Source organism: Sturnus vulgaris, chromosome 3 (genome assembly GCF_052056855.1).
Source record: "Sturnus vulgaris isolate bStuVul1 chromosome 3, bStuVul1.hap1, whole genome shotgun sequence".
In the NCBI taxonomy this organism is placed as follows: Eukaryota; Metazoa; Chordata; class Aves; order Passeriformes; family Sturnidae; genus Sturnus; species Sturnus vulgaris.
In genome coordinates this window covers 38236076-38254485 of record NC_142245.1, presented here as the reverse complement: position 1 = coordinate 38254485, position 18410 = coordinate 38236076, and the positions used below count along the sequence as shown (strand labels likewise).

General features: G+C 41.3%; 1 protein-coding gene across 6 annotated transcripts in view; it reads right to left on the bottom strand.

The window, feature by feature from the left end:
• Nucleotides 1-1925: 1925 nt before the first annotated feature.
• RASGRP3 (RAS guanyl releasing protein 3) overlaps nucleotides 1926-18410 on the bottom strand; it is a 58139-nt gene continuing 41654 nt past the window's right edge. For 5 of the 6 annotated variants that reach the window (XM_088161388.1, XM_088161385.1, XM_088161383.1 and 2 more), the window contains 8 exons: nucleotides 17300-17377; nucleotides 13359-13475; nucleotides 11047-11162; nucleotides 10113-10260; nucleotides 6562-6598; nucleotides 4008-4133; nucleotides 3162-3526; nucleotides 1926-2668 (listed from right to left, as the gene is read on the bottom strand). In XM_088161388.1, coding sequence (XP_088017514.1) covers nucleotides 2660-2668; nucleotides 3162-3526; nucleotides 4008-4133; nucleotides 6562-6598; nucleotides 10113-10260; nucleotides 11047-11162; nucleotides 13359-13475; nucleotides 17300-17377 — 996 coding nt within the window. In that variant the 3' untranslated portion in view covers nucleotides 1926-2659. The remainder of the gene's footprint in view (nucleotides 2669-3161; nucleotides 3527-4007; nucleotides 4134-6561; nucleotides 6599-10112; nucleotides 10261-11046; nucleotides 11163-13358; nucleotides 13476-17299; nucleotides 17378-18410) is intronic. The other variant, XM_088161386.1, reaches the window with a different exon arrangement.

Here is an 18410-nt window from a genome sequence, read left to right as displayed (position 1 = left end):
TGCTTTCTGCATTTTGTTAGGTTAGAGTGAACAAGAAACTCTTTGTTCCTTTGACTAGATTCGGGAACTGAAGTTGTTTTTGTGAAGAAGAGTCTTTTCCCTGTTCAGAAAAAGATGTCCACTTGAAATAAGAAGAGAAAAATATTTTCTAAATTTCGTATATTCAGGCCTCCCCCCAGGAAAAAAAAAAAAGCTCATATTAACTTCTTAAAATGTTTGTTCAAGCCCTGTCAGCTCTCCCTACTCAGGTTCTTGTTGTGGAGCTAGGAGATCCATATTCTGTAAACAGACTGTGAATGCTTTTTAAATAAATTATTACATTGTCTATGATAAATCTATTCCTTCTTGGGCAGTGAGGGGGGTGTGTATGATAAAAATGGCTGGATTTCTACCCAGTGTCTTTCTTGTTTTCAAAGGCCCTGAATGCTTACTGCCAATAACACACTCTGTGCTCCCCTTCCTCAAACGCCTGAAGCAATGGGTTTCCAGCTGTAGCAGGTGCTTGAAATTTTCACTTATTCCTTCTCACTTTCATGAAGAATTTCAGGAAGAATTTTTTCATAGACAGGGCTGTTAAATATTGGAGTGTACTGCCCAGGGAAGTGGTGGAGTCACCATGCTTGGATATGTTCAAGAAAAAACTGGATGTGGCATTTAGTGCCATGGTTTAGTTGACAAGGCGATTAGTCAAAAGTTGGGCTTGCTGATCTTAGAGGTCTTTTCCAACCTTAACGATTTTGTGATTCCCTTTGGAGACTGCAATATTTTGCTTAGCAGGATCAGCTGCGTGAACAGGCAGACTATCCTTGATCTGCAACTGCTGCTGACAAAAGCAGGTAACTGACTGAAGCTACCAGCCTTGCAAGTGATTTGTTGATGAGATGAGTAAGTAAAGAGCTACAAATAACTTTTAAAAGCCTGCAAGAAATGAGCTGAGGTCTATAGACTAAATGCTGGTCAAAACTGTGTAATGTTAAGAATGAAGTTGCTCATGAGAATTTCATTTATAGAGCATTAAGGGGCTTATCTCACCAGATCCATCAACAGCCTGGATTGTAACCAAATTTCTCTATTCAAATTCTGCACCACATCATTTTCATTGTGTGCAAGCTGTGCACTGTAACGGTAGCAGTGTGGTCAGCTGGCTGTGACCCCTCAGCTGACCCACCACAGGAAATAAAGACCATGTTTTTGCTAATGCTTGTTCTTTGCCCACAGCAGTATAAGAATGAAGAGTGCGTCTGGCCCTCATCCTAGTTTGGAAACCAATGCTTGTGCAGTGCTTGAGTTTACAACGGTAAAGAGAATTTTTTTTTTTTTTTTTTTTAATGTCCACAGATTTACTATTGCTACTGGTTGTGTTGGAAAATTAAACATGAAGGATGGAAGATGCAAACTTGGGCAGGCATCATGTAGTCCCACTGCAGTTTACAGTCAAATTACCACAGAGGAATGCAGCTGTCAGTTTTGTGTTAAGGAAGTCTATGGAATTACTCGTCTTGAAGGCTTGTAACATGTTGAAGGGTGCACTAACTTGGATTTTGTAGGACATCTTATAACTGGGTGGCTTTAAGTCAGAGTGTGTGCTACACACATTCACACCCCCCCCACCCCCCACCCACCCCTGTTGCTGTGGGGAGATGGGATATGAAGACTAACATGTGTACCAGTCTTTCAGGTTTGAGCTTTGTGGTGTTTTGTTTTTTCTCTCTTTTTCCAGATGAGCGCTGTGCTCTTTCAATAACTTAATGGTTTTGGGAAATGCAATTTCAAACCAGACCATTATAGATTCAGGTGCTAGATCCTACCTTAGCAAGCTGCTGAGTTGGAGATTGCTCTTTGGAACATTCAGACTTAACATGTATAGCTTTCTAACCAGAGAAAAGTATCACATCCACATATACACAGAGACACAAACACACAGACACACTTAAAACTAAAGTGTTTATTGTGTGCTAATGTTACCATAATCAGTGCTGGCAAAGATGACCCTTCTCCATCGTGGTGTAACCAGACAAACACATAGTGTCTTGGAATTCCTTCAGTCTCAGCCAGCTGCTGACTATTTGAAGGATCCCCAGTCTGGGAACTGGTATCACTGTGCTGAACACCAATACGTTCACTGTAGCAATGTAAACATGGCCAAAATTCAAAATCCCAGGTGCGCAAAGAATTTCAGTATAGAGGACTTTGTGAGAGATTTTTCTTTGAGATTTAATCAATATGCACACCTACTTCTTTCCTTAAATGATCATGACAAGCCTTGGGAAAGGAGTGTTATTGAGCAAACTTGGATGCTTGGCTTCTGTCCTCACCATTGCTGTTGCTGGCAGACATAGTGAAATGATGCAGTGCATTTAAAGAAGGCCAAATCTATCCTTACTGGCATGGAGAGGAAGTTTCCACCGAAGTCATACAAAAGAAAACACTGAGTGCAGAGATCTGTTCTGCTGTGGCTGTGCAGTGTTCATCCAAATGGCTTACTTGTGAGAAAATAAATAGGGCCTTGTAACACCTTTCAGCTAAGAAAACAGGGCAATGGTTGGGTTTAAAAGGATGAGGTATGGGAACACTCCTTATGGCCAAATGTGGTCTGTCACAGTCCATCAACACTTGCTGTAGTTGTCATCTTTAGTTTTCTGTGCTTCAGAGTGAGCAATCAGCTATCCTGTAAGCAGAAGAAAATAAGCATTTACATGCTGGCAGAGATGATCAATAAAAGCATGAGGCTTTGGAAGTATAAACTTTATGGATGACAGCAACAGACATCAGATCAATATCCTGGCCTGGCCTGGACTCCTGTGTTTGTCAGAATGGTAATTGTTGTGGGTCTATCGTGGAGCCCTGAACTGTGCAGTGCAAGGGTACAACAGCACAGAAGGTGGTCAGGTATCTACCAGGTTGTTTTAATGGTTTCCAAAATGAAAACTCCTAAAAAAGCACACCAAAACCCAAACTGCCAGTTACAGCGTCATAGTAAATGTGTACTGCAGTGTAGAAAACAGGGATCTATGGATGATTTAGCATTCTTCTGAAAGCAACTCTTGTGCAAGAAGCAATGACAAATTTGAATGAAAAGCATCCTGAAATCCATCAAATAACCTTGTGAGACTTCAGACTGTAGCAGATTTTAAACTGTCTTGGCTTCTTCTGGAACTCACCTCAGATTCCTGTCTTTCTGGGAGGGTTTCAATTCCATTGTGATCCTGGATATCTTGTGGGGCTTCCGCTTCTAGCTCTAGGTCAGCCTGCATGCTAGGCTTTTCATTCTCCCACTTTGCAAAGCCTTTGTTCTTCCCGGCTTTTCCGTGGAATTTGGACTTCATTTTGGGGAAAGTATGGGAACCTGAATCATTCCAGCCTGGCTCATGCCAGAGAGGTTCTGTCTGGGTTGCTTGGCTAGTGGTCACCCGCTGCAGCCGCACAGAAATTTTCCTTGAAGAGCCAGTGACAAGGGTGATAGCTCTGCCATCAAGGTCCTGGTGTTCTGCAGCAACACTGGGAAATTCAAATACTTCATCTTGGACTGGAAGAGAGAGTGGAATTGTTTTAAGTATTCTGCTTTAAGGTCTTTACAAAAAGGTAACCCTTACATGAAGCAGGACTATAATTATCAACATCCATTGCTGCTTGAAAACTGTTTCTGACACTGTGTGCACAGATTTTATTGTCTCACCATCTGCATGCTCGGGGTAAGGCAGTGCTAGAATTGTGTCCTATGTCTCCTTGCTCCTAAGTGACAAAAAAGGAGAAGTACATTTCATTTCTTTTCAGCTGGGAGAGGAGTGCCAGTAAGGAGGATAGTGAGCCTTAGACAGGACACTAAGGCCATCACTGGAGAAAAGGATGCTGTAATCTGAGGACTGAACACAAGCTATAGTGCAGTGAAAAGGACAGGTGCTACTCTGTGTGTTGATACAAAAGAAAAATTAAAAATAGCAGCATTGACAATGGCCATTAGAGAGCATTCCAGAAATGGTTTAAAACAGGAGGAAAACTGCTCTTACCTGGAGGCAGAGATGGACTGCTAGGCAGAGACCCATGGTTGCTGCCCACTGAAGTTCCTCTTGAAAATTTCCTGCATGCCAGCACAAGCAGGTCTCTGCATTGCTTATGACAATTGGCACCGCAATCTGTAGAGAAAGAAATTGTCAAGTTATCAAATAGAAAGCCACAACTAATCCCTCAGGGCTATTAGCAGACAGATACCAAGAAAGGACTTTGAAGGAACAAAAAGTTTGACAGAAGGTGTGAAGGGCATTACAGAAATGGATCATTTGATGTGAAGGGCATTACAAAAAAATGGATCATTTTCATAACAGCCATTAATAGAAAAATGGCAGCAGAAGAGGAGGGAAGATGATATTTTTATCATTAAATAGTCTCAAGGAAGAGATGTGGAATGATATGATCCTGTGTATATCATACATAAAACTTCTGGTCTACTGCATGAGTCCCCCCAAAAGGGGGGCTTATTTATTTGGCTAGCTTTTATTTGACCCAGCAGGGTCCATTATAGTAAATGGGCTTGGTTAGAAAACACCAGAACATCCATACCCTGAGGGTCTGGAAGGACTGCTGGAGGTCAGTGTAGACTACTGTAGGTTAAAACTAGTTTAAGTAGCTCAGTAAGCAATGTTAGCACATAAATGAGCTCTGTGGAAGTGTATCACCCACCCAGACGAGACTTTTTGAGTACCTTCACTCCAAGCCTCTGCTGGGATTTAAATCACTGTGGATACATCATCACTAGGTACATTTATCTAAAGTGTGGCTGAAGTATGGATCTTATATGCAAGAAAGGGCTGAAGGGTGGAGGATGTGCCCCAAACACAATCTCTCTCTCCTCTGTACCCTTTTCCATTGTTTAAAAATTCCCATCTCCCTTATTTCGCTGTTACTGCTCCATAGCCCAACGTTTTGTTCTAGGTGAGCACTGTCAAGGTGCTGCATTTCTGACTCTGCTGTAAAAACCACTGCTCAGGGCAGCAGTGCTGGCATGATGGGTGAGTTCTGGCTTCTGCCAACACCTTGTTCCTATGACTAATGCTGTAGTACATGCCTAGCTCTGGTTTTCTCTGCCTCAAAGGTAACATAGTCCCTCAGATACACTAAAGATGTGTCCTGAAGTGCAGGACTCCTTCTGTCACTTGCAGACCATGCAGTCCAGCTTTTATCTCATTACAGAGCTGGGGTAAGCAGCAGGCCTGAAAGGAGGAACGCCTTCCCTCCCCTGCTGTGTCATAGGTTCAAACAGAGGAGGACAGCTCTGTGCCCAAAGGCAGAGTTCATCCCTAATGGGTGTCACACTGCAGTGATGCTGGAACACAGAGCAGCTGGTAGCTGCTGCAACAAAAGGCAGGCACCCTCACATTTGTTGACCACTGCAGGATCTGATCAAGCAGCTCTGCTCTCTTACTCTCATGCTTCATTGCCTGTAACTTTGACTTTACAGAACCACTTTTGCTCAGTCTCCACTGGGCCACTGCTACAGGCAGTGATGCAGGACAGAAGCTCAACTTTCAGATCTCAGATTGAGTTTACAGGTTGGTGTGACAAAACTTTACCTTCCTTTCCTCACCCTACCAGTAAAACTATAGACTGCAACCAGCCCTTTCAAAGCTTCTAAGATGACAGTAATCAGGAATATCTGAATTACATATATTGAAAAAGCCATGGACACTTCCCTCATCTCACTCTGAGGAAGAGAGGTTTGTGGCTGGAGAGAGACAGGAGTATGGTATATTCTAAAAAAAATTACTGTGAATTCTTTATCCTTCTCCTTGGAGTCTGGGTAAGACTAAGGGAAAAGAGTACAAGTGTGAATGGTCCCCTGTGAATAACTGAGATGCAGCTACAGCTATGAAAATCAACAATGCCTTTAAGCCAGAGTTGAGCTGCTTGAGAAATAAATAGGTCCAGGATTTTAAAGCCAATAAGGCCCACTACAATGCCCTTTTTGGTCTGACCTGCTTAATATAGTGCAAATACTGCATAAGAAATTAAGTATTTTATGAAGGCAAAGGAGAGAGATATAAGAGCTGTAGGATTTTTTTATAAGTTGAATGTCTGAAGAAGATCTTGCAATGAGATCTGCTGGGCAGTCTAGGAATTAAATATTTCTCTATTCCTAGCTGAGCCACTATTAAATTGCAAGTAGGCTTCCCTACAGGCACACGGACGTACATGACAAACTGTTGCCAGCAGACATTTTCCTGACCCGAGTCTCGGGGGATATATTTCAGGATGTCTCAGTGTTAGGATAAGAACACTTGGTTTTCCAATTTACAAGGTCTTTACTGGTAAAAAGAGACAGCTCATGGAGTCAGGGGCTGCTTTGGACCTTTGTCCCACAGAATCTGTGCATTCCTACTGGGTGGTATTTTCTCTAATGCAGTGAAACTTCATAGTGTACCAGCAGTCACTGCTCATGGACAATACCAAATGTAGATGCAAGATGTGTTTGAACATATGCCATTTTAGTTAAAGGTATGGTCAACTGACTTGTATGAAAACCCACCACCCATAACTTGAAAAAAAATCCTTGTAATATTTATTTACCTTTGCATTTGTAGCCTTGTTTGATTATACCCCAGAGCTGCAAAAAAGACAAAAGAACGTCAAGGAATTAGAAAAGAAAGCTGGAAGGAAAACAAGGTCACAATGAGGAAGTACCAATGGCTACAAAAGCACAAACAGGATACAACTGCTCTTAACACCCTTCCTGTCAGGCAGACCTCCCCCTCTAATTGTGATAAGACTTGTGTGGCTTCTCCCTTACTTCTGCTACCTACTCGTAGTAATGGGACTACCAGAGAAGGAGAGACACAGATGACATTTGCTTCCAGGAATGGGTTAAAATGTGCTATCATATCAAGCTTAGTGAAAACAACTGAGCACATTCTGCTTCTAGGCTCCCTTACTGTTATCTGCACGAGAATTTCCTGTGTACATCCATTCTCCAGATACATCACTGACCCATAATGTTCAAACGCAGCAGAAGGAAACACCACTGAGGATAAAAACTAGGTTCTTGGTTCCCATACTGGTTCCCAGCACACCTAGCCATAGCAGCCTGATTTGTGCACCTACCTTTTCCCATTTAAAAAACCACCCCAAACAGATGAAGAATGAAACAGGCAGAAAGGCCATTAAATTCCATCTTTGCCTTCCCTCAGAAGCTGCTCTTGTCAATGTACACTTGCAACTACCAAATGCTAAACATCCAAAGGCCAGTGTATGTGATCCCACTTTTGGGAAGCTTTCACTGCCAGGTGAGCAGGATTGCTTGGAAACAGGCAAATTCCCTAGCAAATTGTTTTCTATGTACTCAGAAACACTGTGTCTACAGCCATGGCATTATAAAAACAAGCATTTCCACTGTTGAGAGGCAGTGAGAGGAAGGGGTAGTTTTTCTAACTCTAGCATAAAAGGAAAAAAAAAACCTGGAGACTCTGGTATTTATTTTTCCTGAACTCATTCACCAGGGAGGGTGAGCACATCCAGGCAAAGTGAAACTGTGTGCAGTTTCTCACCAGATTTATAAGTCTCCATGAAGGGAGCAGGGGACGAATATGGTCATTAAAGAAAGGTTCAAAAGGAAGAGGTGAAGATCATTCAGGATACAAAAGAATAAATAAAAGAAAATAAACTGTAAAATAAACAGAATGGAAATATTCTGGATGAAAAAAAACCCAACACTACAAACACTGCACAAAATAAATATCAAACAAAAATGGGGGTCTGGAGAGAGCAAAAATAGATTAGACAAGGTAGAAGAATGGTGGACAAAAGAACAGAAAGGACAACAGTGGAAGCTGGGTCCATAGAAGGCCTGTGGCTTATTCTTTTCTTGCTAATGCCATATATGTGCACAGTGAGCACAGTGAGTGAAGCGACAGGGGAGCACATCAGTCCCTCTTTCAAGAGCAGCAATGACCTATTTTCCCAGATATCTTTTACAGGATCACTGTAAGAGATATAGATTGTTACTTATTTCATTTAAGCTCTAATCTGTTCCCACTGAAGACCTCTCTCCTCACTCCTCACCTTCTTATCTCTGCACCTTCCTCCCACTCAAATCTGGCACCACTGTTGTGATTACACACCGCAGTGAAAGCTTAGCTGAAGTGTCATGTCATGAATTCTGACCCAAAGCTTCGAATGTGTCTGACACAGCTTTGCTGCAAAGCTGGCTTGAGCCAGCTCCAAGGTAAGAGGATCTGTGCAAATTCAGATTATAAAGCTTAGCAGGATGGCTGCTCACCCACCTGCCACGTGGTGCAACTCAAGCTTTGGGGCGGAACTGCCACTGGCCATGGGCATATCAACTTCGTGCTGCTTAATGGCATTAGGTCTCAGCTTGACCTTTAAAGTTTGTATCGTTTTAATAACTGTGTGCATTGCGCTGTCATGTCAATTCATCCTGCTGCATGGGCAGTGCACATTATTTTGACTATGAATCAGTGCATCAGTTTGAAATTAGGCTTCCACCCATGGATGAGTAGCACTGAAATACAGAACAAATATGCAGCAGATTCTCTAGCTGGTTCCTGTCCTATCAGTACAACTCATCCACAGAACAATGTCAATGACTTCAGTGAGCTGACAGGAAAAATGACCTTATTTCCATTTCCTGTACAACCCCTTACTCGTTTGTATTCCTGCACTGGATATAATCAGGGAGACATGAAAAATCTAACAATGGCCAATTAGAAAATTGATGCAGGAGAAAAAAAAATGTCTGCAGGAGAGGACATTTCAGGGCAGTCCTTGGGCCTTGCTTTGCTGTGGACGCCTTCCAAACACGCACCGAGTGTCACGAATGCAGTGACGTCTTCCCAAGGCAGCCTGGAACAATAGGCTCAGGCCAGTGTCCCTGCCCCATGGATCTGCTGGAGCTGTCACACCACCAGCACACTCCTACGTCAGCACTGACCATGTCACCACCAGGGCTTTTGCAGCTCCAGCGGAAATAGGCGGAATTCCTTCTTCCCCGTGGCATTAACCAGTGGCAGCGGTTGCGATAGGGGCTTCAAGCATCCGAACAAAACTGACGTGTGGCAAAAGAAGTGAGTGGAAAATGGGAGCACAGACCAGAGCAGGAAGGCCAGAGCAGGTCTGAAAGGAGGCATGCTTTTGTGCTTTGCAGTGCTGTTGTTGTCACTTTCAACCATGAAGAAATATTGGTTCATGTAAAAGACCATGGAATAAAATTACTGCCGAGTGCAGAGGCAGATCTGTTCTGGAGAGCAGGGCCACGGTGTGAGTTTACAGCCTGTTATGTGAGCCACACACAAGCAGACAACGTGGCCCTCTGCCCTTACTGCTTTAGCTGTCTAAATGTGGGCACTTGATTTCAGCCAAGTGTGTCCATTAAAATAACTTCTATATCATAGTAATTCTTTATCCTTTACTATATTTGGTTTGAAGTGGAAAACTCACAGAAGGTTTACAAGCAACACAAATGTCCAGAAAACCAATCCTTTCCCAGATATGTACAGATCACTCTAATAAGTGACATCTGGTAAATTATGGCTGAGAGAAAAAGCAAATTAAAAAAAATCCAAGTAATAAATTCTTAAAAATTCTTATCATACAGAACTGCTGGAAGCAGTTTTGATTTCTTTACCAAATTAGAAGATCTGTTAATTCAATAGAGAGAAAATTAGGGCTGTTACAGCCATTCAGAGTATTCTGAACATATCTATGTTGCCATGTGCAATTTCCTGAGAAAGAACAGCTTTTGCCTCATTTACATCCTCTGCTCCAGACATCTATTTTTCCTTGAGCTTGTTTACATGGGAAATCAAGCCAAATTAAAGAACTTAAGATAAACCAAGTAAGACCATTCATAGAGTCTCTAACATCCTTAAGCTAATGTAATTTTGTTCCCCTCAACAGCAATTCTTACAAATGCCAGCTTCCAGAAACTGATAAACCAAAACTGGATAGCACAGCTACAACATGAGTAAATGTTTTGTGCTTCTGAATGCCACGAGATATTATTCGGCCAAAGAGACTTTAGCAATGTATGGAACCAGTTCCACCCCATATACATTAAAGGCTAAAAAGTTGTTTTTATGATATGCTATTGTTAAAATCATACTTACAAATCCTGCACAGTGCTCGCAGAAAGTTGGCTTAAGATAGGTCATTTCCTGAAAGTTATGAATAAACCCTGGTCCCATTTTACACTGAAACTGTGATTTAGCTCTCAGAAAGTAAGCCATCATTTCTTCTTTGCTTATAAGACCATCTCTGTAAGGGAAATAAAAAGTAGAGTAGACCTGTCACTGCTCATGGCACTGAAAAATTTAGGGTTTTCTTATTGCAGAAATTATGCAGCACACAAAGCACATCCTTTTGAAGAGCTGCAACAGTCCTGGAAGGAAAAAGCCCTCACAGCCTTTGTGGTTCTTGCCTTTCTTTGAACAGTAACACTGAACTTACAGCATGAGTTATCTCACCTGTTAGTCGTGTGAGAGCACAGACCAGGACACTAAATGAAGGAACTTGACTTTCTGCTCACACAGAACAAGTGTGGTTGTGCCTCTGGTTGGCCACCAGCTTTCCCAGCCAGAGGTTCTGGACAACAAGAATTATCAAGCCCAACTGGCTAGGAAATGATTGTTATATATACCTTCTAGAATATTTGTTACCCCCTCTCTGCTACATGCACTCATTTCCCCCATGCTGTACAGAAGTTATTTGTCTCATCAGTCTGATGCCTGGTCTGGATAGAGCATCTCCACTGTACTTTCACAGTACTCTAGGGATTTGACTCAGTCCCAGCAGGAATTTGTTATTAAGCTATTAGATAAATGATTTTTAAAGTACCAGGTAAAGCAGGACTCCAACCTGGGACTTAAAAGACTGACTAGAGTATAAGAATTCAAATGATAACAGAATTTGGCTTTTGGTAATCTTGTCAGACACAAGAAACTTGAGAGATGCTGTTTCTTCAATATTTGTATTTTCTGAATCTTTAAATTGAGGAAAAGGAAAAAAAAAAAAAAACCACCACAAAGGTATCTCCAAGCTTACTGGTCTTTGTCCAGCACACAGAAAGAGTCCAAGAAGGGGAAGTTGGCAGCTATACTTTCAAAGTCTTCCTGAGATATATAACCATCATGGTCGTGATCATAGTTCCTAAAGACAGACTGGGGTAAGAAAAAGAAAAAAAAAATTATTGTACTATTATCTAGCCTGTCCTGAATCTATACCAGCCTCTCCAACATTATAATTACATGTAACTTAATGTTCTATACAGCTATTCAGATGCTCTGTTGCATCTGTTTTATTCGTTTTATTTTTGTTTAGTATTTCAATATGCATATTATTGGACTCTACAGGAAAAATGGCTAATTTTAAAAGAAAACTTGACATCAGTATTTATCTAGTGATGATCCTCCACACCTCTTCACACATAATTATTCTTGCTTTACTTTTCTTCTTTGTTGGAAATGTCACTAAAATTCTGCCCCAGGTAAGGATATTCCCTTTGCTTCATTAAGTATACTTTTAAATCATTTTTTAAAAAGGAAGAAATAAAACAAAAATAACACCAGCTTTCCCATGAGTATTTCAGATGGTTTTGGCTTAGTTTCTCTTTTAGGTGGTCACCTCTACTCTGCCAAAATACTGTTTCAATCTGTTTTGTTTACTAATACTTTGACGCCCCAATCATGAGCAATTTGTGTCTAACACAGCCATTCTCTTCCATCAACCCACCACTAAGTAAAAACAGACATGGGATCAAATTTAAAAGGTCACACACAGTGATGGGTGCCCCCCTTAGCTGCTAAGGAGTTACTGTATTCTGCCTTCCTGTTTGCAGACATGTGCAAGGGGTGTTAAAGTTATGTGCAATGCTGATGGGAAAAACATGAGTGTCAACTATCTGAGAGGCACATAGTGAAGTACAGACTCCATCATTAGATTAGAATTTTGTTGATAAAGACATTAAATTAATATACTGAGACCCTTGAAAGGCATCTGTATTGTCCTTGTTTTAACAAGAACCTGATGCAACCCATTTCTATCAAATGATGAACTGATGACTGGCAGACCTTGAAAAAACATCGTAAAGAAGGAATCAAAACACAAACCCAAGTAGTATTCAACACTTTTTGTAATAAAAACAATGGCTAAAAGCACAACTCAAAGCAGCAAGTAAACAACAAATATTGGCAAAGTGAAAACAGCTGTACAGAGTGGTGTGAGCCTTTAAGTAAACTGCATCCATAAAAGCCCCAAACCACGTTTTAATCCTGTCAAACTCTAGATCATATGTCCTGAACCAGGCCAAAATTGTGGAATGGGGAGCTGCAACTCCTTCAACTATAGAAATAAATATAAACTCCCACCCAGCACATTCTAGAAAGGATAAGGATTTGTGACAGACTTCCTATTTAAACTATTAAAGAGAGGTTTGGATGTGGAGTCATTTTTATCAACACATATGGCATTGATGAAAGCAATTCAGGAAGAGCATGTGCATTTCTGGCATCTCACATTAGAACAAAAATGAAACTTTTCTGAGAAAGAGCATGCCCAGAAAGTAAACTACAAGATATATTTGAAGTCTGGGTGAGAGAACTGAAGAATTTGTTTAGGTTATCTTAACAACATAACCCCAATTAGTGATCTGTAACACAAAGTCAGAATTTAATAGTTCGTCCCAGAGTTACTTATTAATTTGTAGAAAGCAGAAAGAAAGGTTCAGTCTCTCCAAAGCAATCTGGAAGTGTTTAGCTTTGTTTACATTACCTAGCACAGCACATCACCTTCTAAATTGAAGCTAGAAGATCCCAGCTCTAATTCTGTGTGACCTCGTGTCCACATTTTTAAAGTGACACAAAGACAATGCTATCTTTACCATACATAACATGCTCTGGACACTAAAATAACAGCAAGTTGAAAACCAAGAACAGAGTTTCCAGAAAAGTTCATTGGACCTATTAATGTATGAAACCTTGTTTCTGAGTTGCTTTCTTTTCAGCTGTCTGTTACCAGACATGAACTGTGTGGCTAGAGCTGCAAAAACTAAACTTTGCTCTCTGAATTTATGTTTGCTAGACAAACCCATTAAACAGTAGCCAGGTTTTGGATGCTTATGAAAGTCTGCTCCTTTGCACCCAGAAACCTATTTACTAATCTCATTGCTGATTGCAGGAATAAAATAAATATTTCTTAACATATCAGTAATGGCTCAAATTTGTTATGGTATGTCTGAAATTCACCCCAACCATATTGTTATGGTTCTATATTGTTATTATAAGCTTGAAATTAATTATAATGTTGAAAATATCAAATGTATAATTGTCTCAGACCAGTGCAATGTTCCAAATACTTACATCCACCAGTTTCCGGATGTGCTTGTTGATGACTGTAGGGTCAGGCTTAGGTACCACTCCAGATGCCCACTCCAGTGGCACTACTGGCTTGTTGGGGGTGGTCGGGGAGGTTGGCTGCTGAGAGATGGATCAGAACACAAGGATTTTCAAATATGAATTAAGAAGTTGAATTTCCCATTAAAAGCAGCTCAAAATGGCAGAGCTACAACCACAAACTAGTGGAGTACTCGTGCTGCAAAAATGTGCTTAGCAATACATCAGGCAAGGTTTTAAAGGGCTGCTTGTCTTCACATCTGACATCTTCAGTCAGGCTCTCTGTGGCACTTTGCAGCTGCACTGCCACCACCCAGCAGCAAACCCAAGCAGTCTTTCCTCACTGACATCTCCAGAGGGTTCAACAGCAATGGGACTTGAAGGAAAAGGGAAGGAAGGAAGGTCTGTGGGGTTTTTGAACACAGTAGGCATCAGAAATAGGTAAGCCCAGAAACCTGCTTTGCTCCTCAGTAAAACCTCTGAGGAAATCACCAAAGTCTCTCCCCAGCTCCCTGGACCATGCCCAGAAGCCATGTGAGGGACTGCCACAACCTAAATAAATTCATGCTCCAGCAAGATAGTGGGATGCAGAAGCAGGGGCAGAATTGTGCTCAGCAATCCCACTGGTTTCCAGCTGAGATGTGCCAGGATGCACAGCTCAATTCATCTAGGCAGCTTGAGTAGAAAGACTCTAACCTTTGACTTGCTCTGCAGATAACACCAGCCAGATTATTTTATTTTTAAAATTTCTTGGTCTTGAAAAAACAGTAGCTGACAGCTCACTGGATGCATAGAGCTCACAGCCTGACTGCCTCCACACTACTACAGTGCTTTGGGAGTAGCTCTGGAACACAGCTCAGATTCTTCAAGCAGAAAATATAGGACAAACCTGAACACATTTTCAGGTAAGGATTCAAAAATAACCAGTAAGAGTGAAAAACACTGCAAATCAAACTGGCCTTTCCCTGCACCTGCCACTGGACATCTAGCAGGTGAAGCAGCATCAAGAAGAAAAAATTCAGTGTGTTTTGGATCAGAAGGGAGAGGGTCTACAGTCTCAGAAAGCCCCTGTGTTAGTTGATGAGCAAAGAATCTGGGTCTCATTTGTCTCGCTCTGAATTGGTGTGACTTGGGAGACAATTAAGAAACGTAAAGATGTTACATGTATCATTGTGTATAACTGTGGTATTGTAGACTTTGACATCCAGATGAGAAATGGTCACAGGTTTGTATTTTACTGTGTTTGGTTGGAAAAGAAAAAAAGGATTTGTTATTGCGTTGCCTTATTAATTTGGCTTTTTCTTTTTCAAGTGTTAGAACAGCTCTTATCAATGCCTTGATAGATTTTGACCCATACAAATGTGCACAAGTCAGTTTGGGAGGAAAACACCCCTATATCAACAAAATTCAATTTTCATAAGAAGTACAGTGAACCTGGGCATCCAGCTCTATCTGCCAAAAGCACTGACTCCAAACATCTGTATTAAAAGTGTCAGTGTGGTGCTAGACTACCAAGATCTCACAGGGAGCTTTTAACATCTGCTGGTCTGGGTGCACAGTGGCAGAAAGAGGCTGAATCCAGTAGAGTCTTCCTCTTCCTTCTGGGCTATTTCATTTGAAGCCTCATTCAATTTTTGTGTTTTTTTGACAAGTTGCAGTGAAATCCTCATGTTACTGACCACTAGCCAAAGGGGAATATTTGTTCCTTCTATTGCACTCATAGATTCAAATGAACAACCATGATATTATTTATGTATTTGAAATGCATCCTATGAGAAAAGGTGCTAACTGGTTAGAGACTACCAAGCTGAATTGATTAAACAATCCAAAACACTGTATCTGGTCACGCAGTTTGTGATTCAGACTGTATCTCCCATTAATTTTACCAGCACAGGGACCATGGTATTTAGACTGAGAAAGCATTTTCAGATGTTTGCAAACATCGATGTATTTCGGCATTGAAATGAATTCTACTGAAAACCAAAAAAAAATCACCTAAGTGCTTCATCAGTGGCATAATTTTATCAGGCAGAGTCGTCCTCTAGATAATAGCTGTATTAGTAAAAACTCCCAACAAGAAGTTCACAAATAGGTGTGGAAAAGCAGGACACTGTGACAAAGAGGTGCTATACTACAGCTGGGGGTCATTCCTCAGTGGTTTTTTAGGCTGCTATACTGACTGGAGATTCTCCTCCCAGCTTTAGCAGAAGGAAAGTCTTGCTCAAGTCCCTGTTGAAGGCAGACCCATATGCTAACAGATCAGCTCCACTTTTGCCTCGAAAATGATTGCAGCAGCATGTGAGGCATTTCCTCCATAGTGCACCTGCATGGGAGTGGTACCCATATAACAATAAATCCAGGAGCAGTTGGAATGACATAACTATGCTCTCACGTTACCTTTGACATATTTTTCCACATACAAAAGCCCTACAGATTCTTTCCCCTCTAATAGAGCCTGTGTGCTTTGGCACTCCATCAAAGAGAAGCAAGCTTCAAATAGTCCGGCTTCTGTCGATTCAGCTGCAGCTTTTTACCCATCAGGGTGCTGCAATAGCTCAATGTCACTGGTTATTCATTGATCCTTATGCAGAAGTGTCCCACAACTGCTGGGCACTGTTAAAGTTCACAGCACTGTTTAGATTGCTTTTGTCTTGCTTAAAGCTCCGGCTGGAGATCAAAGCAGCAATGTGATAATTTTCTTCATTTACAGTAGCGGTCCATTAGTCCTTGCACAGCATAGGGCTGCAACATTTCAACTCTGCTGGCAGTAAATGAGAGCATGAGGGACCCAGAATGACCCAAATAAACAGCAACTGTTGTGGTCAAATTGTATCCAACAAGGACTGGAGACTCAGTAATGAAATTTCAAATGTTCAGGCCGAGCTAGTGTTGACTCTGGAAATATTCATTAATTTCCTTAACATTGCTCATAATACATCACTGGGAGCACACACACATAGTCCTCAAACTGGTCTCCAAGAGTGATTAACAAATTTAAACCCCAGAGAAGCCTTATACTTGGAAATTAAAGGGTTCTGCTTCCTTGCTTGCTTTTAAGAAAAAAAGCTGCTTCCTTTTGCTTGCTTCAAAACCTGAAAAAGCACAGGAAGGCATCATCTCAGACTCCTGGACCCTGCTCTCATCCCCTGAGAAGCATTTCCAGCCACTCCCTTCTGCTGCTGTCAGACTTGAGAGGACTCAGCCTGAGAGCATCACAGGCTGGATATGAAAGGTAATAAGAATGTTAATATACTGAAGAAATGCTCAGAGGAAAGCAGAGTTCCCAACCTTTGGTAGCAGAAGAAAGATTAATACTTGAAGTGAATATCAACTATTATTTACAAGATTTATCTGTATCCTTTGACTTTCAAAAATAAAGAAAAATGCATGAATGCAGCATTATCTTTAGTTGCACATAACCAAATAAACATTAATACCTATTCTCATCTGTTCAAACATTGCTTGAGAGCCCAATATGCAGCCAATTATACCTAAGCAAACAGTTTTAAAATACTATGGTAAATATTTGCCTTGCCTTACACAAATATTTTAATGCAGAGTTGTTTTATGTAACTGCACCAGCAGCCAGAAAATCAGCTAAAGATCACACAATAAATAGTTGATATAAGCTTATAAAGGATATATATCTAAAGCAGAACTTTGTTTTCCAGGGCTTGCAGAGGTTTTGTTGTAAAATAATTAACAGTGAAGTTAATGTTCCACTATTTATTTTTCCCAATATGCACTAAAATATTTAAATAGTGCCTGTGTATTCTACACAAGTATAGTACTAAAAAGCTTTTATGCACATATTAATAAGGAAACACATTAACTGTAATTTAAAAATTTAATCAACTGCATGCAGAAAAAATAAACAATAAGTCAAAATGCAGTAAAAGATGACGTACAGACTTGGAGTTCCTTGGCTCCAGCACCAGCGAGAGCTTGTAGATGTCGTCCTCAGTGTGGTAGAGGTCCAGGGACAGCTATAGGTAACAAAGAATGGAAAACAGTAATATTTACTAGACTGAGTTGGATATGACAGGCTTGTAAAGCTGAGCTACACCTCCCACCGATGGTAAACACAATGTTTTGCTACTCTGAGCTCAGGAGACACTCCAAAGCTGCTTGCAGCTGCTGGGAAAGCAGATTTCCACAGCGAACACAAGCCAGGCTGGTGAAGCACACACTTCACAGGCGCTGCGCTTGAGGGCAGGCACAGCCCTCACCCTGAGCCCATGGGGAGAGGGGCTGCATGCTGGCCTCGTGCAAAGAGGGACATCGGCTCCAAAGACCACCCCCACACAAATCCCTTTCTTCTGGCAGCTCAGTGCTCATCAGAGATCTCAGAGAAACACCCTGGTGAATACAAAAACTTGAGGACAGTAGTCATAGAGGGGCTAGGCTGGAAGGATTTCAAGTTTAATTCTGGGCAAATTTTGTTCCTCGAGAACGCTCATGGCAGTGCAGCACTTCTACAGAGATCAGCCTGTGCAGCAAACACCTCTCTGGAAAGCCCTGGGCAGACAGGCCTGGGAGAGGCAGGCTGGGTTTGCCACTGCTGTTGATGCAGAAAGTGCTCCATTGAGAGCAGTCCCAGTTTAGCCCAGCTCAGTCTGCTCCTGGTTGCCTCTCAGCAAGTAAGGCAAATTGCCTTCCAGCTGTTTCTAAATAAGTGAAAGGTTTTTCTCTCATGTTCTCATTCTTTTCCCTAGAGGATTTATTGAGAAAAAAAGAAGGTACATAAATATGCTTAAAGTAGGATGAATCTGTTTTCAGTTTGGCTACTGGGGTCTTGCACTGATTAATGTCTGCAGTAAATTCCAGTGATGAAGGAGAAAGCTAATCAACACTATAGCTAATGTTTTACAATGAGAGGAAACAAACATTGCATGTTTCCTGTGATCATGTTCCTGCATTAACTGATTTTGAAGAACTGACACGATTTGAAGTTATCATCCACCTTGCAAACCCCCGGTTAAGCTAAGATTGAGTTAAAAGGATGTTCCCAAGCAGACA